Source organism: Nannobrachium achirus, assembly GCF_963921795.1.
Source record: "Nannobrachium achirus genome assembly, chromosome: 7".
In the NCBI taxonomy this organism is placed as follows: domain Eukaryota; kingdom Metazoa; phylum Chordata; class Actinopteri; order Myctophiformes; family Myctophidae; genus Nannobrachium; species Nannobrachium achirus.
In genome coordinates this window covers 53593196-53611610 of record NC_137816.1, presented here as the reverse complement: position 1 = coordinate 53611610, position 18415 = coordinate 53593196, and the positions used below count along the sequence as shown (strand labels likewise).

General features: G+C 39.2%; 1 protein-coding gene across 1 annotated transcript; it reads left to right on the top strand.

The window, feature by feature from the left end:
• The first annotated feature begins 504 nt into the window (after window positions 1-504).
• On the top strand, window positions 505-12726 carry cdc42se2 (CDC42 small effector 2). Its single transcript, XM_080729835.1, has 5 exons — window positions 505-538; window positions 3440-3701; window positions 5055-5156; window positions 5449-5531; window positions 10953-12726. Exons 2-4 carry the CDS (start codon window positions 3648-3650, stop codon window positions 5521-5523), a joined length of 231 nt encoding a protein of 76 aa, XP_080585961.1. The 5' UTR covers window positions 505-538; window positions 3440-3647; the 3' UTR covers window positions 5524-5531; window positions 10953-12726.
• Window positions 12727-18415: the final 5689 nt, after the last annotated feature.

Genomic DNA, 18415 nt, shown 5'->3' with positions numbered 1-18415 from the left:
GGCCCTTCAAATTGACGTCAGCGTGTACACGTCATTAGTACTCACATTTTTTTTACTCAAGTGTGGAAATACTCTATTACAAATAAAAATGTGAGCCTTTTGTTTTCTAATTCATGGAATTTCTTTGATTTTTCTTTGATTTCTTCTAGATTTTTAATTCATGAAAAGTTGTGCCTTTTTGGGAATGTTTTTTGAAAATGTTTTGAAATTATAACTCCACTATACATCTCAGAGGCAAATATTGTACTTTTACTCGTTACTTTGCAGATATAAATGATTATATTATAAAACATACATTTATCCACTTTTAGCCCTATTTTATAGCTTGTAGATCTGCTATTTTCAAACATGTTTGTACTTTTCCATCATTTGTACTGCAGTATTGATACTTTTACTTGAGTAAAACATCTGAGTACTTTTTCCACCACTGCCACTGCCTGTGTCATCATTGTGCGCCTCATTGAGAGTTGAGTTCCTGATGTTCAGTGTTCATCATTAGGGTCAGAAGAGCCTCTCCCTTCATCACGTCCACCCAGAGGTGAGTGACACTAAATCACTGTTTATTTACCTTGATTACTGCACACACCGCTCACCGACACGTTTACTAACACATTATTATTAGTATTATTACAACAACGTGTTATTTTTACGCGTACAAACTGTAGTTTTAGAAGAAGAAAAAAGGAGCTACCTCTTTAGCATAATGCTAGGGCTGCTTCCAGGACTAGAACATACTGAAAAGGACGAGAAATTGACGTCACAAACAATTGCGGAAGTGGTTGAACCTTGAACGATTATTTAGAAAATGTTTACAAACGTATTTAGAACTACGTTAAGCAGCATTTTCTTTGTGAGTTTCGGTGAAAATACGCATTTTAAAAAATACATTTACATTTTGTGTAATAATAATCCAACTCCACACGACGAGCGCTGGCTATACACTTCCTCATTCTGCGTGACGTCACCCTGCCATCCTTGGTGTGAGTTTCGTAGTGTCCAGCTGACAGTTTGATGCTAACATGCTAACAGCTAGCTGCTGTTTGATTGATAACATCGGGCCAGATCTGTGTGTCTCTCTAACTAACCACAGTTAGACCAACAACAGTGTTTAAAACAAACGACTTCTATTACTCTTTATACTGTAAAGATCTGAATGTAAAACACTCGTTAGACGCTTGAAATAAAGGAACCCGGGGCCGCTGCTTTAAGTTACGTAACGTGAATTTTTGTGTTTGTAAATACCAATGAGGTTTGATCACACACACAGACAGACAGACAGGGTTAGGTTACATTCTCTTATTTAACACGTTTATTATCACAGATGTGCTTTAAATAATGACATGGAGAATCGGTTGGGTTTATTGTGTGTGAATGAAGTGAGGTGTGTCCTCATTATTGTGACAGCTTCCCTTGTCTCTCTCTGTGATGCAGCCTCGCCTGCGAGTCACAGGGCAAAAATTAAATTAACCTTTTAAATCTAATTTACGGCAAACATGAGTTTTCTCCTAAAAACATTCTGACGCAGAATGTTTGCTCTGGTTTATTAATGATTCATACTTGGACAAGCGGATGTTTGTTTGTCATACTACTGGCTAAGTAGCATTTACTAATAAGAACAATAAAAAAAAAAAACACTCTGAAAACTTATTAGGAGCACATAATACAAAATGAATTTTAATCTGATCAGTTTAAAATTCAGTCATTAGTTATCTCCAAACATATTTATATATTTCATACATTTTACGTCATTGAATGAATCATAAAACTCTTACTGAAATATATACTTTTGTCCCACAACAGTTTTGTGGGGAAAAAACATGAAAATGTCAGATTACAAGTTCACAATGCGTTGTGAGCTTGTAGATTTCTTTTTTCGCTTTCTTTTTATTTGTTTTTAACTGTTCACCTATGACGTGTCCAAAATAGGGATTATTCATCAATTATAACGATATATACATATATTATATATGCAATTAGTTTTAAGTCTTGCACCCCCTCAACTCCTTCACTTACTGTAACTGTTGTACTGTATAGTGGTTCATTGTAACAACGTAACTCATGCTTTGTTTATATTCTTGCACAGATTACTAGCAGATTAAGTGCCATTGCTGCAGGTAGCTGACTGTTAACTGACTCACAAGGATAAAAATACTGCAAACTGTTACCTATGTTCTAAACATAGTAACATGTCACTTAAAAACCTTGCAGAGTCTTAGAATGTCTCCCCACACAGGCCTTATTTAAGGATCAACGCATCTAATGCTCCCAAATCTAGTTTTACAATCCATGAATTTGCATTCTATTATACTTTTCTATAAAAACATTGATGGTGAATATTATGATCCAAGAGCTCAAGTCTAGAGTGGAAAAGCTCTATTAAGTGGTGGAATTGTTTGGAAAAAATTTCCTTTGTTATGTGCACTCATGTTTTAGGTACAGTAGATGGCCAGACGATTTTAAACATTTTTCTCAGAATCTTGAAAGTGTGAGAAGTTGAGAACTACTGATTTAGAAGACATACACAATCGGCCTCAGGTTTAAGCAGGGGTTATCAAAGTGTCATCCGGGAACCCCCAGGGGTCGTTGAGGGGGTTCCAGGGCTTCCCAAATTGGTTACTTAAGCATTAAAAACAGTTTAACCACTTTAACCCTATTTCATACTTCATCTATTCAGAATAGGTCATCTGCATTAAGATCACAATGCATCACAGTGCGACGAGCTTGTTGCTATTTTCGTAACATTTTTAAAATATATGATTATTTATTTATATTTTTTATGAAATCTTCTGTAATGGCGGTCCTTCCTTCGGAACAACATATTTTCAAATACATACATATCATTTTGGGGGTCCTTCAAAATGTTTGAGAACCAAGTGTGTCGTCAGTGCTTCTGAGCAAACATGTTCTTCCTTTGAATGTTGAGACATCTCATGTGGCTTTCACCACAGTAGGCGTCTGCACAGTGGCTCAGCAGGGCAGAAACAAGGAAACTACACAATCTACCCTACCATACAGACACACATGACATAAACAAGATGGATAGATACTTTATTGATCTCCAGGGGAAATTATAGTCTAGAACCATTTCCTCAATTTAAGAAACGACTTGCCATTCACTTCACTCACATTTTGGTTCATTATGACTGTTCCACGTATTTGAATATTGTACAGTGGTGGAAGAAGTACCCAACGTTTTTAAGTCCTGTACTTACAGTAATTACAGTACTAAGCACTAAATGTACTCAAATTGTATCATCAATCATTATAAAATAATCGTAATGCAGTAAAAAGTACAATATTTGTCTCTGAGATATGGAGTAGAAGTATAAAGTATGGACAAGTATGAGGCGTGATCAAGTTTGAGGTACAGATACAGTTACTAACTTGAGTCAGTCTATCACTGATTCTGACGTTCTTGTTTTTCTGCTCTTGTCCATAGGAGTCCCTGAGGTTGTGAAGGAGTGTGGAGTGCCCCCCACCCCCACCCCCACCCCCACCCCACCACCCAGCAGTTTGTCTGTCTGTCTGTCATCAACTTCCTGCAGAGTGTGTTTGTGTCACTGCTAACTGTGTGAACAGGAAGACAGAAGGAGTAAAGTGAAGCGGAGTGAAGTGAGAGAGGAAGTTGCCTCTTTGTCAGCCTCAGAATGACAGAGTTCTGGGTGTGTTTCAGCTGCTGTATTGCAGAACAGCCTCAACCGGTGAGTACCACCTTGGGTTTCTGTTGATGACGAGGCGGGGGGATCAGACCTCTTGAATTTAATCACTTGAACCCTAGCGGCCCTATTCTGTGGTGAATGTTTGGCCAAAAATAGCCTATCTACGAGCTCGTCTGCTATTTTCGGCCTATCCATAGAGTTCTCGGGGAATCCACTCAAATATTGATTGATTGATTGATTACTTTATTTGACAGAAATGTAAACAGCACTAGGTACAGCTACAGTCAGACGTTAAGGCTCAAAGGATAACCTAATTGAGTTTAAGTGTTTACTTAATCTATGCTATAATATTTAATGATGGGCACGATTTTTCAGGTTGGCACCTTGGCAGTGCAGAATCTTCTAGCATAATGGTAAAATTGCAGGCCTGAAAAACGAAGGATTTCTATTTATTTATTTATTCTAACCTCCAACGTCCTACAACGTCTGTGGGAGCCAGCCACATCCTCCAACATGATTAAAAAATCGATCATTGTGTATTGCTGAACATTGGACAACCAGTTGTTATTGTCAGGGAGGTAGGATGGACGTCTGCATGTCTACATGGTGACATTACAGGCACAAGACAATCATGAGTGTGAACCCATGTGTGTCTCATTCTATGTATGCTTTCCATACAATGGCTTCAGGGTCACCATTGAATGATGTGTTTCTCAGTTAAATGCATCCAACCCCTCAAGGATGTGTGATCAATGCGGTGTCATGTACATGTTGTAGAGTTATAAATGTCTATGTGCCGAAAATAACTGAAATGTTCATTTCACTGAACCACTTTAAACCTGGCATCCCTGTTTTGGGCCTACATTTTGTATTTAATAACAATCAAAACATCCATCGTTCAAGTATAACCTAAAGAAATGGTTACTTGACAATCAAACGTGTGACCATGTATAGTCTTAATAGTCCTAATAGTATAGTTTTTAATATAGGGTTCTTACTGTTGGAATAGTATAGTACTTGTATGTAGGTGTTCCAAATGCCTTCCCTTGATGTAATGTTACTGTTGTTGGTATGTGTTGTGATGTCTTGTTTTTGTCTTCATGTGGGGACTACGGATGTAATTTAGCATTCTTGCTAAATCCGGTGTATTTACATTGCATTTATGTAGTGTTCATTAATATGCATTTTCCCGTCTAAATAAATAAATAAAGTAAAGTAAAAGTAACTGATCTATAAGTTCACAACGCGGTGCGTGGTGTGCTATAATAGATCAGCTATTTTCAATATTATTTGTACAAAGACACTTTTAGGGCTTAAGTGGTTAAACTGTTTTCTGTTGTTGATGCACTAGTATCGGTAATAAACAACTTTCCTCCTTTGTTTCATTTTTTTTAGAAGAGGCGGCGGCGAATAGATCGTTCTATGATCGGAGAGCCAACAAACTTTGTTCACACCACACATGTGGGCTCGGGGGACATGGGCCTGGGCGTGTCATCCGTATGTACAACCCCACACTTCTATTCACAATGACACAGATTAGGGCTGGGTGATATGACTTCAAATGAATATCACGATTATTTCAAACGTATGCCTCAATTGCGATTAATGAATGCTTATTAAAAAAAAATAGTGAAAACCTTTAGGTTAATTGCCCAGCCTTAGTACAACCCAGATATCTAATAAGAATTATACAGATGGTACAATGAATCATAATTATTACGTTGTGTGTGTGTGTGTGTGTGTGTGTGTGTGTGTGTGTGTGTGCGTGTGCGCGTGTGCGTGTGTGCAGGTGGATCTCGTTCAGGCCCAAATGAAATCTAAAGGCGGCTATAGCCATAGTGGATCGGAAGGTTCTCAGTTATAACCGACCAGGTGAGATGTTATTGCAGGCTTGACTTTTCATCCTATTACCACAGTCCTGGGAGCTCAGCTTACACTCTATTTAATGCTGTCTTTGCATGTTTTACCTTCCCAGGCAGATCAATTGATTCTTCCCGGTAATGCTAGTGTAAAGGGACTTTAGTTGGCAGAAGCAGCTCGGCTCAAGCACATTGTTTCGTAAATGTATTGGTGCTCATTTCTCAAGAAACCACAGAATGTACCACAGAATGCTACAGATAATTATATGTATTTAAAGGATGAAACATAACTTTCCGAAATGTCTCATGCACTGATCGTGGGAGACATCTAGAACTCTGGGAATGCTCAACAATATTACAGCATATTAAATATGTTAGAGCAGGAAATGTCACTGTGCTCTGGAAATATTCTGATAAGAGCGCATTCAATTTCGGCCTTGCATCCCTATTTTGACCATGTCATCATTGGCGAGAAAAAACAACAACAACCTAGAATCAAGCTTCACAATGCATCGCATGAGCTTGTAGATTGACTATTTTCAACGCTGGACTCATCATAGGAAAATGTATAAAATATGGCTTAATTGGTCAAAAGAATCTAGCTTCCCTTACTGGATATACAGGTCAAACAACTGCCAGTCACCACGCCCCTCGTTTTTTCATGCATCACTAACCTTCTGCAGTTTTAGTCCATTCCTCTATAAGGGGCAGTGTCCCCCAAGACCAGGGGTGTAGTTGTCCCGATTTACAACACGAAAACACAAACTGAAAGTTCCTATAATTGGCCGCTAGTTGCGTTTTTCTGGCACCAGAAGCAACATGTTCTCCATAGGATTCCATCCATTTCCCCCGAACTTTTACATTTGATTTTCTTACCTTGATAAACATTGTCATAAATACTTTATGGTTCCTGTCGCTAGTTTAAAGCCTTGTTTCAATCACCATGATATGCATTTTGTGAAAATATGGTCCAATTTGTTATATTTGATGTTATAGCAGGGTATGTTGTGGGAGGGGGACGGCTTGTGATCATAGGCTTGTGATGATTCTTCTTTGTGTGCTTGATTTTCGGCAAGCTCAAGACAATGTCCCATGTACAGTATCCCTGCGGTTGCACGTGACCGTTGGCAGCCAATAGCATTCAAGATGGTACCATTTCTACCAATGAACGTTGATTTTCTACAATGATGGTGTACAACGGCCAAAAAAAGCTTCATTTGCGCATAGAAACCAATGGCTTTCCACCATCCATATTTTTTTTACAGTCTATGCCCAAGACGTTTTTTCCTGCTTCCAAGCAGCCCAGTTCAAAATAATTCAGCTCTCAACAAGCCGCGCAGTGCCGTGTAATCCTGCTAGTGTTTTCCAAAAATGCAACCCTCCAATTTTAGACAATTAAAAACATACACTGCACTCAGGATCCTGGTGAACACGGCCCCTTAGAACCAGGACTCTAAAGCGTTGCTTAACCCTTGGATGCATGACCTACCAATACCTACACTCTTCCATGAGTGGGGTCAAAAATGACCCCAATTAAAATCAATGTGTTTTTGCAATAAACGACTTGCTCTCACACGTAACTCTACCATGCTTTTGCCTCGCAACGTGATTTCAACTTTAAAACACTCACACGACTTGGGCCTTTTTTCTGCCAATAGGGACAAGCTGTAATTGTTGAAGCCCCGCCCCCTCTGTCTACTAAATACATGCAGCAGCTGTCACACTTTGCTGTCACACTTTTCTCTCACACGTAACTCTGGCATACTTTTGCGTTGCAACGTGATTTCAACTTTAAAACGCTCACACGACTTGGCACTTTTTCCGGCCAATAGGGACAAGCTGTAATTGTTGAAGCCCCGCCCCCCCTGTCTTCCTATTGGCTGGGCTTTAAACATCCATAACTCCAGTTCGCAGCATGGTACCGTCTCGAAACTTGGTGTCTGGACTTAGACCACTATAGGTATGAGCTGCAATTGTTGAAGCCCCGCCCCCTCTTTCCTCCTATTGGCTGGGCTTTAAACATCCATAACTCCATTTTGCAGCATGGTACCGTCTCGAAACTTGGTGTCTGGACTTAGACAGCCAATATGGACAAGCTTTAATTGTTGAAGCCCCACCCCCTCTTACAAGTCTGTTGTTTCCACCCGCCCTGACGGTCGCTTATTGCCCTTAGGGTGTCTTACTGGTAATAGTATAAACAGTAGTAATAGTAGTAGTAATAGTAATAGTAGTGGTAATAGTAGTAATAGTAGTAATATTAGTAATAATAGTTGCGACCGTAGGTCGCAAGTTTAGTATGTGAACGGTCACAGCTTGTAGGTATGTATGTTTGTATGTATCTCTGTCACGCCTGACACTGTGGTTTTTTGTTTTGTTTTCAGGTTTTTTAGAACTTTGATTATACTGTGTTTTTTCTAGATAGATATCCATTTGCATTTGTTATATTGTTGATGATGTACGGACATATTATCTTGTTTATTATTGTGATGTTATCTGCTTATTGTAAGTCGCTTTGGATTAAAAGCGTCTGCTAAATGCCTAAACTGTAACTGTAACTGTAAACTGTGGTTCTATGGATTTGTCGCTCTGACATCATGCTCTGATGTCACTGTGATGTCAGGGGAACCACTCTAACAGAATGTGTTTGCCGCTCTGGCTTCACTGTGATGTCACACTAATCGTTTTTATGCCCATACATGGAGATCCCTGTCTGTAGAACCAGCCACACAGATATGGGATGTCTTGACATCATAGTGAAGCCAGAGCGTGAAGCCAGAGCGGCAAACCCATTCTGTTAGAGTGGTTCCCCTGACATCACAGAGCGACAAACCCATAGACCCACAGTGTCAGGCGTGACAGAGATACATACATACATATGGACAATCTGTGACCGTTCACATACTAAACTTGCGATCTACGGTCGCAACTATTATTACTATTACTACTACTATTACACTATTACTACCACTATTACTACTTTTATTACTACTATTACTACTATTACCAGTAAGACGCCCTAAGGGAGAGAAGCAGACTTGTAAGAGGGGGCGTGGCTTCAACAATTGCAACTCATCCCTATGGCGGTCTAAGTCCAGACACCAAATTTCGAGACGGTACCATGCTGCGAACTGTTAAATGCCCAGCCAATAGGAATACAGGGGGGCGGGGCTTCAACAATTACAGCTCGTCCCTATTGGCCGGAAAAAGTGCCAAGTCGTGTGAGCGTTTTAAAGTTGAAATCACGTTGCTACGCAAAAGTATGCCAGAGTTACTTATGTGTGAGAGCAAAGTGTGACAGCAAAGTGTGACAGCTGCTGCACGTGTTTAGTAGACAGAGGGGCGGCTTCAACAATTATAGCTCGTCCCTATTGGCGGATAAAAGGCCCAAGTCGTGTGAGCGTTTTAAAGTTGAAATCACGTTGCTAGGCAAAAGTATGGCAGAGTTATGTGTGAGAGCAAAGTAGTTTATTGCAAAAATGCATTGATTTTAATTGGGGTCATTTTTGACCCCACTCATGGAAGAGTGGGGTAGTGATACAACAACTGCAATTTCTTAAAATTAATGAAAGGAATGATAAAAATGCAAATGGCCTCATGTCACAAACATGTTTTATAAGGAATACCTGGAATATGAAAATATTTAAACTTTTAATTTTAAAGATATTGAAGAATAACAACCCCTGGGGTCATTTTTGACCCCACTCATGCATCTTAGGGTTAAAATCATCGACCAGAACACACACAATTTGTTCCTTGTTGAATTGAGTTGTCCCAAAACTACAAATCTAGCAAGCTGATATCCCCCAAATAACACAGAATAGCCGTGTCACATACAGACAGGACAGTTGGCACAAGCCACTCACACCAAACACTATAACTATAAAGATATAGATAGATATAAAATGGTTCTATAAGCAGGCATTGACACTAAGGCTTGCCCACCTGCCCCCGGCAGGAAAATTAAACTTTGGGGCAGGTGAAGTTTGCTTTCAGGTTGCCCGACCGGGCATGTGCTCATTTGAGAGGGGACGCAACAACCGTCCCTAACCCTAACCCTAACCCTACACAACACCAGATATCTGTCTAAACACCTGAACATGGCCAGAGAGGGCTGTCTTCTGGTCTATGGAATGTAAAATAAGAGCACTGTTACCTATAATGTGCTGTTTTTACTGTTGCTACACTTAAAAATATAAAATAACGTGTGAAACCACAGACCTATTCAATCATTGCTACTGTATGTAGGTATTTGGATTTGGAGGTATTGAGGTATGACATTTTTTAATCGCACAGCCCCAGAAAGTAAAGAAATACGTTTTAAATTGAGCGGTAATTCAAATCTTGCCTATCATTTTATAATGGACAATTTACTTTTCGGCCAAGTGGGCATGACCCTGGGGCAAGTAGAACATGGGCTGTAGACCTTAGTGTCAACCCCTGTATACGTCAAGTGGATGGAAGAGTTCACACCCCAACTTTAACGAATGCAGTGGTAACAAACCAATGCTTCTAGTTGTAGTGCTTGGTGTGAATGTCCTATTAGGTTTGTGCAGTGTGTTGTGTTCACATTGCACACTATGCATGTCCAGTCTGCTGAGCCACAACAACACACCGCTGCAGTTAAATCTTGCTGCTCACTGTGAAACTAGAGATGGACTCATTGCTGATGACTACAGTAATAACCTTTTAAGCATTGGTGTTCCAGTATAGTTTACTTCAGTCAGTGATTCTCAGGACCCCCAGTTTTATATGCATTAGGCCTCGAACCTTAACTTGATACTTCTATCTCTTGGACCCCAGTCTACCCTGTAATATCCTCGGTATTAGTTTAACTCTGAGAGTGTACAAATGGAACCAAATTTGCCCGTGAGCCAGGGTCCATTTGGTTCTAGTTGTACACTCTCCGAGTTACAGACCTGCAAGGGTCCATTTGGACCCCGGGTGGTCCCCAGCCTGACTCGGTTCCACAGATAAATATTGTGAAAATAGCCTATCTACCGGTACATGTTCTCACCTTTTGCTCAATTCTTGGGAATTTTATAGAATAGTTTGTTGATTACCTTTGACGCAGGAATGTAAGTCGCTTTGGATTAAAAGCGTCTGCTAAATGCCTAAACTGTAACTGTAGGAATTTTATTTATTTTCATTTTAGAGATATTAAAATGTCTTAAATCATCATTTTATAGATGTGCAGATCCCACATATACACTTAGGCTATGTTGGTTTGTTTACTGTTGAGTGAGAAAACAATGCTGCACATTAAAATAAAATCATCTGGGCCTGCGGGGGTCCTGACCCACAGGTTGAGAACCACTCCTCTACAGCTAGATCTGCACAGTGTGAAACTAGAGATGGACTCATACAGTAGCTGATGACTACAGTAATAACCTGTAACCAAACACACATTAAATGTTCTTTTATTTCTCTCTCACAGGCCTGTCAGATGTTTGTGGAAACTACTGTTTGATCATTTGAGGAAGCATTTTCAAGAGCAGTTCATGTCTGTAATGGACACAGGACCAAAATATGAAACCACTGCTTTTTTTTTCATCGTTGTACATAATCTATTTTTGTTTTTTGTTTGTTTGTTTTTTTTCCTTTGTTTTTTACAAAAGCACTGCTATCCATCGCCTGCCATACTCTTGCACTGTTAGCTAAAGCGGGGTTTAGAACGGCTCATGATCTTTGGTCAGATGTATGCTTGTGTATACTTTCATTTTTTTTTTTGCTGTTTTAGCTCATTCAGATGCCTGTATTTATTGTTTGATTTTTTTCTTTTTTTAAACGGGAGGTCATGGTGGCTGGGCCACTCTGGAGAATTTTGGAACGTTCTCTTATTCCGTTCTGAAATATCGGAGGCTTTTCAAACGACAGGTAGAGATAGCAAGGCAAAAAAAAAAAAACTACAAAAAAAAAATACCAAAATAAAACGTATGTTCACTCTTTTATTCTGAAAAGCACTCATAATTCACTGAGCTGCTTTCAGGGCCAAGAATGCTGTTTTGTAATAAACTTGAAATGAGTAGAGCACACTGGACCAGACATTGTACACTTAAGACTTTGCTTACAAGTTTTTGCATTTATTTCAACAGGTTTGTTTTCTTTTTGTGTTGTGTTTTTATAAAACATTTAGAATTAACCACATAGAATTTTAATAAAGTAGAAAGTTCTAATCTGCCTTTATAAAGTTTATTTTTTACTTTTCCTTTCCAAGTAGCTGACCAGTGTGTCTTTAACTACTTGAACCCTATGTACTTAGTTGGTCGGTGTCCAGCAGAGCTCTATACTTCTTTCCTCTCCACCAAATCTCTTAATCGAAATTGAGACAAGTTTTGGGCTTATAGATCTGCTGTTATCGCCGCTGTCCCCCAGAATAGGCACGCTAGGGTTCGTGTAGTTAAAGCAGAGATCCTCAACTGGTTTCACACTGGTCCCAACTTTACGAGTAGAGTCGGGCCCGATTGATCAAAAAGTGTATACATTAAAATATACACACTATTCCTACGTTAGAACTGTGTTTTCGTCCCATCTCTGTGAGCATCTTGCGGCCCTTTTTAAAAAAATCCCAACATCACTGGTTGAGAGCCACTTTAGGACAATAGTCTGAGCATGTCATTTTTTTAAGCTTACAATTATAATTGTACCTTGTTGTACGTAGCTCATTTTGCTTTCAATATTCATTCGCTACTGTTTATAACTTTTGTTTCGGTACTATTTGCCAATCCACCCCCTCATTGCATTACCTCAAAAAACTGCCTACCATGAAAATGTCAATAGATGTTAAAAAGGTGTTGCACTGAGCAACCTAGTTTTGCCCTTTATGGTTGTTGTCCCTGATTGTATCGTCTGTCTTTTACCAGTGTTGACTTTGCTGTTGTAAAAAATTATTCGTCTCATCTTGCTTGGAGAATGTGGTCTTAAGCCCAATTCGTAGTTCGTCTCGCGAGTGCATCACTTGCCGTAAATAGCTGACCTATCACATTATGTGAGGTGTTGTGAGCTTGTAGGTCAGCTGTGATCTGTGAGTGATGGCATTGTGTCATGGAGCGTAAATTAAGCATTAGCATATAGCCCTACAAATCCTTAACTAATGTTACATTTCCTACTGGTCAAATTCATGGTGGAGAAAAAAATCCATTCCTTCTCCTGTTGACAAATAAAATAATGTCCCATCAGCAAATAAGTGCATGGACTTTACCAGAAGTCATATCTTAATAAACCATAACCAGCAAACCCAGAGTCCACCATAATGAAACATGAATAATTGTGTTCAATAAAGATTGTTTCATATGAAAATGTCTTGTTTAATTTGATCATTCTCTCATAATTTTATGAGTTTACATATTGCATCTTGAGCATTGCAATGTCCACAGTCAACACTGAAAGCACATTCCTTAAAATTCTTTGAATTTAGTTATTTAAAGTTACATGACAGTGTAGTTAATTGTAGTTACACTTTTATTTATAAAATACAAATAAATACAAGTCTCATAGATCTATGTCTTGTTTATGATTACAGCCGTTCCTATCTTTCCTTTTTTCTATTTAAATCAATTGTGTGACAGGACAGACAGAACACAAATACTTTGAGACATAGGCCAGAGACTTACGACCAGGTACGTTTTTCATTTCTTGCTCAAAGCTGAAACACAGGCAAAAGTGGAACATAGAACATTGAGGCTTTCAGTTTACAGATTAAACAAAAAAAATAAAATAAAAACAGCAACTGAAACAGGCAGGCTACCAACAATCAGGTCAATATGTTGTAGAAACAAGAGCTTATACTGCAGACGACCTGCAACTGTCAAGATATGCCTTCTCCAACTTATATGTGAGAGTAATTTAATTCTTGCCCTTGATTGTGACCTTGTCCTTTAACCACTCACATGGCTCTCTTCTAGCTCCACCATAGGCAAATTCTTGCAAAACACATTTCTGGACACAGCTCCTACAAATTGGGCCTAAAATCACATAAATTGTTACACAGTATGTCTAGACTCACGTCATCAACATGGATCTGTCCCATTTAGCTCCACCATCTGGCAGATTTTTTCAAACACATTTTTGGACACTGCTCCTACAGATGTTGCCCTAAATAATTGTAGTGAAGTAAAAAGTACAATATTTGATTCTGATATGTAGTGGAGTAGAAGTAATAAAGTATCAAGAAATGGAAAGCAAAGTAAAAGAAATACCTTGAAATTCCCCTACATGCAGCACTTGAGTAAATGCACTTAAAACCACTATACACCACAGGTTTAAACCATATAGGATTATAAGTGTATGGCTTTAAACTCCACAGGATCTCCCAGCGGAGTGACAAGCTGTCAATCACAGCCCCAGCTCCAGCCCCTCCTCGTAATCATGGTTACCGTGGTGGTGGTGGGGGTGGTTGTCTTCCGGCAAGTCACTGATCAGATCCGCCCCCTTCTCAACGCTGTCCTCCAATTGGTTGACGACGGTATCCTCGGTCTCCACTGCTGTGTTCATGAGCGGGCTTCTCAGGAGCTGATAGGTCAACATCAGGCCCTGGGAGCGGGAGGGAGGGGTAACCGTCAGTGGTGGAAAAAGTAGGCTACTCACATTTTTTACTTAAAGGGATATTCCACTTTCAAAAAAACTTTTGGTCATTTTATCATCTAATCAGGCTTTTATGAACACCCTTAACAGATTTTAATTTGCTTGATTCAATATTTAGATATTTGATGTAAATGTTATCAGACCCAGGGCCTCTCCCCACACACACCCATTGTAAATTCAAACTCCATTTTAACCATGATAGATTCATTAAAAACAACCATTATTTTTTCTGGTGACTCAAACTACCCTCCTAGTCCTAATACGTGAGCAGGCTGTGTTTTTTCGATAACTTTTTTCATTTATTTTTAATAATTTTTGTATTAAATATTTATTTTCCCAAAGAATTATTAAAAATAAAAGAAAAGAATTAGCGAAAAAACACGGCCTGCTCACGTATTAGGAGGGTAGTTTGAGTCACCAGAAAATATAATGGGTGTTTTTAATGAATCTATCATGGTTAAAATGGGTGTTTGAAGTTACAATGGGTGTGTATGTGGAGAGGCTCTGGATCAAGCCTCCTGATAACATTTACATCAAATATCTAAATATTGAATCAAGCAAATTAAAATCTGTTAAGGGTGTTCATAAAAGCCTGATTAGACGATAAAATGACCAAAAGTTTTTTTGAAAGTGAAATATCCCTTTAAGTAAAAGTATCAATACTGCAATATAGAAATAGGACTCTGTTACAAGATGGTATGCGCGTGACATCATCATCATACCCGGAAGTTGAGCAGGAACGCCTACTGAGTGGCAAAAAACTACTTTCTGGCCTTGACTGCCCATACAAACAGAAGAGTCCTATCTGATTGCATTAAACGACATTTAACTGACCTTGCCACTCACTTTGCCACCCGATTTATACCATTCCCTTCACCTCTTTTCAAAATGTACTTGAATAAAAGTATGAAAGTGTTGGCATCAAAATGTACTTAAAGTACCAAAAGTTAAAGTACAAAATGTTTGAAAATAGCAGCTCACAACAACACGTTGTGAGCTTGAGCTTGTAGACCGGCTATTTTCAAGTGTGTGTGTGTGTGTGTGTGTGTGTGTGTGTGTGTGTGTGTGTGTGTGTGTGTCTCACCCTGCGGCTGTTCTCTTTGCTCTCCAGACTGTTGTCTGTTGTCTCTGTGTCAGACTCCGGTCCAGCTTTCAACAGACTCCACTCCGGGTTTCCCGGCACCTGACTGGTGGAGGTGATAGACACACTGGACGGGACCACATCTGGAATGGATTTTACCACTTCTGGAATGGATTGAACTGGCTCCACACTCTGATGTAGTAAAATATAAACATATGTCTTATTAAAATGAAAACATCTTTCACATTCATGCTACGTAGCTATCGTTGCTGTCAGGTGGAAACCTTATATTGTACTGTATGTCCAAAACTGTTACTTTTCAGAAAATGGAAAAAAATGTAGTCAACTCCTACTCTGACAAAATGTAATCAATGTAGTCATAAGCTCTTGTTAATACTTTCCTAAAAACAAATAACAAACAAAAAGTTTAAAGCTATACTGTGTAAGTTGCTCAACTAGTGGTCAGTAGTGGTATTGCTTTTTTTGGCCGTTTTTTCGCCCAGAGTCGTCGTGGACCACCGGAGCAGGGCCGCAAACCACCGCGACCGATACGAATCCGTAGAGGGGTAGAACGTAATTTTCTGACCAGGTTTTGGGGAGTAAGAGGCAAGAATCCTTCACCATCGTAAACACTGTTGCTGAGGGAGGCTACTTCCTGAAGAGACGGCAAGACACGCTGTGATTGGCCGGTAGTGTATTGTGTGTATGATCCGCGATGTGATTGGCCAACGTATACACAACGTATACGGATGATGCAGATGACGTAATTTTGCCGGAAAATCCGGTCCCGGGCCAGGATCATAGAAAACATATTTACAGAAGGCTTTAGGGGCTGAAATTAACGGAGTGGGTGTACTAAAACTTTAGCGATTTAATAGTTAGGACAATTTTAAGATTAGTTTTATTAAAAAAGTTACATAGTATGGCTTTAAGTAAACAAATTTAACATAAAAAGTTGGAATATAGAGTTACAAGGTTTCTGCCTGACAGCAATGACATTGTAGTCAATTTGACATAATATGATATTATTTATGATTAATTGGTATAAGAAATAGATAAATATTATTATTCTTATTTTGATTGACAGCTCACCTCCAGAGACAGGTCTGTCTGTTCAAAGGCCTAGAGGAAATAACATCACACAAACAAGGATATGACATCATCAAAACACACTTCAGGTTAAAATAGTAACAGCTATTAAACTGTGCGTGCGTGTGTCGTGTCTTACTGCGTTCTCTGGGTTGTCTTCTAGAAGATTCATTTGAGCTTGAGCTGGCTGGTCTACACTCTGAAACAACACACACGCGCGCGCACACACACACACACACACACACACACACGCACACACACACGCACGCACACACACGTCATGAACACGAATCCAACGTGCTTCTAAGTTATTTGATTATTTGAAAAAGTAGTCAATAGACTAAACAGTAAAATAATCAATAATTGCAGCCCAATATTTGTCATGTGACCTCTCTTGCCTCTGAAGACAGACTCTGGTCTGACGATGATGACGATGACGATGATGAACAGGAGGAGGATGATGAGGAAGAAGAAGAGGAGGAGGAAGAGGAGGATGAACAAGAGGTGTTGCGAGCCTGAACGCTGTCAGGCCTCCTTGGAACCTGCAGGACACGTCACGTTAGTCCTGCTTTAATGACACATACCGTAGGCTACTAAATACACTCACTGCATGCATGCATGCTCAGCCTCAGACTAGGCCCACAGCGCCTTTGACAGATTTTCTTTTCTTTTTTCATTATTTTTCATCGCCATGCTGGCCTGTGGTGAACATTTTGGTCATAATTACATTTTTACCACAGAACTACAAAGTGAGTGGACAATAATATTACCATAACAGGTCTGTAACTCTGAGAGTGTTTAAATGGACCATTACGGGTCCATTTGGTTCCATTTGTACACTCTGAGTTAAGGGGGTCCTCGTAAATAAAACATTTCAGAAATAAGTGCCATACATATTCTGAAGAATAAGACTTGAATAAGAAGACTTAGTAATTGGGTATTTTGATTAAAATACACATTATACATTACAGTGGTGTGTAAAAAAGAAAATCTAAAATTTGCCACTTTCAAGACCAAGTCTTTGCCTACGGACACATTGATGACCCCTGATATATGCTTAAACGTGACCAACCCTTATCTACAGAATAGTTAACGGGCCTTATAGCTAGACAATCTTAAATCCTCTTATCTCTTTCCCCTAAATTCTCTCATATTTTCCTACTTTTATTCAACCCATACTGTTTGCTCTTCTTTTTTCTTTTTCTTTTTTTCTCTTGCTGCAGAACAGGAACCGTCTGAAAATCAACATTTTTGCTGAGACGATGCAAAGGTATTTTTATGACACTTTATGGTGTTTGTAAAGCTTTTCTTCTAAATAAACTTTGAAACCCATAAAATGAACCACTCAAACAGTGCCTAACCTCAAAGACCCCCAAAACTTGAATATGCTTTTAACCTCTTAAGCCCCAGGGGGGTCCAGGGGAAAAATCCGCCTAAAATGTATGCCCAAATTGGAACAGTTGTGGACACAAAACTACAATGATTGTGGCTAATCTTGACCCACCAAATGTCAGCTAACCCCTGAAAATTCACAAATGCAGTGTAAAACATCACATTTCTCTTACCAAAAATTCCTGCTGTGATCATTTACCTAGGAAAAGATGATTGCAAAAGACCTCCGCCTATGGAAATTTTGCCTTCTGAATAGTGAATGAGCCTCAAGACCTCATTGAAAACATATATAGTGAATAGAGAAATTGTTCACCAAGGTTTCATCAATTGATAGGCAAAATTGTATGAAAATATTCCAAACTAACTCTACAGATGTTTTAGTGAGAGTAGTGCTGTAATATTAGTAATGTTAAAGTATAGGGTGAAAAATGATAAAAACTAGTAACAATAAGTAGTAATAATACTGTAATATGAGTAATGATCTAATGAATGGATGAAAAGTACAATGCCAGCTGATTACTATGCTGTAGGACCACTGTAAACATAATCAACAAAGGAATTGTAGTTTGATTTGGTTTCTATTGATCTATTGACATTTATTGACAGCTGTTCAGAGGTCAACACCCTTTGCCCCCGCCGGCGGGGGCAATGGGGTTCAAGAGGTTTAAACCAGAGGTTCCCAAACCTTTTTGTCCCAGGGCACCCCTTAAATATTCGAGGCACCCCTACATTATAATTTTCACTCCCAGCACCTT

Excerpts from the sequence above, each read along its gene's own strand:
- cdc42se2 (XM_080729835.1), top strand. The coding sequence starts at position 3,648 with ATGACAGAGTTCTGGGTGTGTTTCAGCTGCTGTATTGCAGAACAGCCT. Across the intron at positions 3,702-5,054 it reads TTGCAGAACAGCCTCAACCG|AAGAGGCGGCGGCGAATAGA; the intron begins GTGAGTACCACC and ends CATTTTTTTTAG. Across the intron at positions 5,157-5,448 it reads TGGGCCTGGGCGTGTCATCC|GTGGATCTCGTTCAGGCCCA; the intron begins GTATGTACAACC and ends GCGTGTGTGCAG.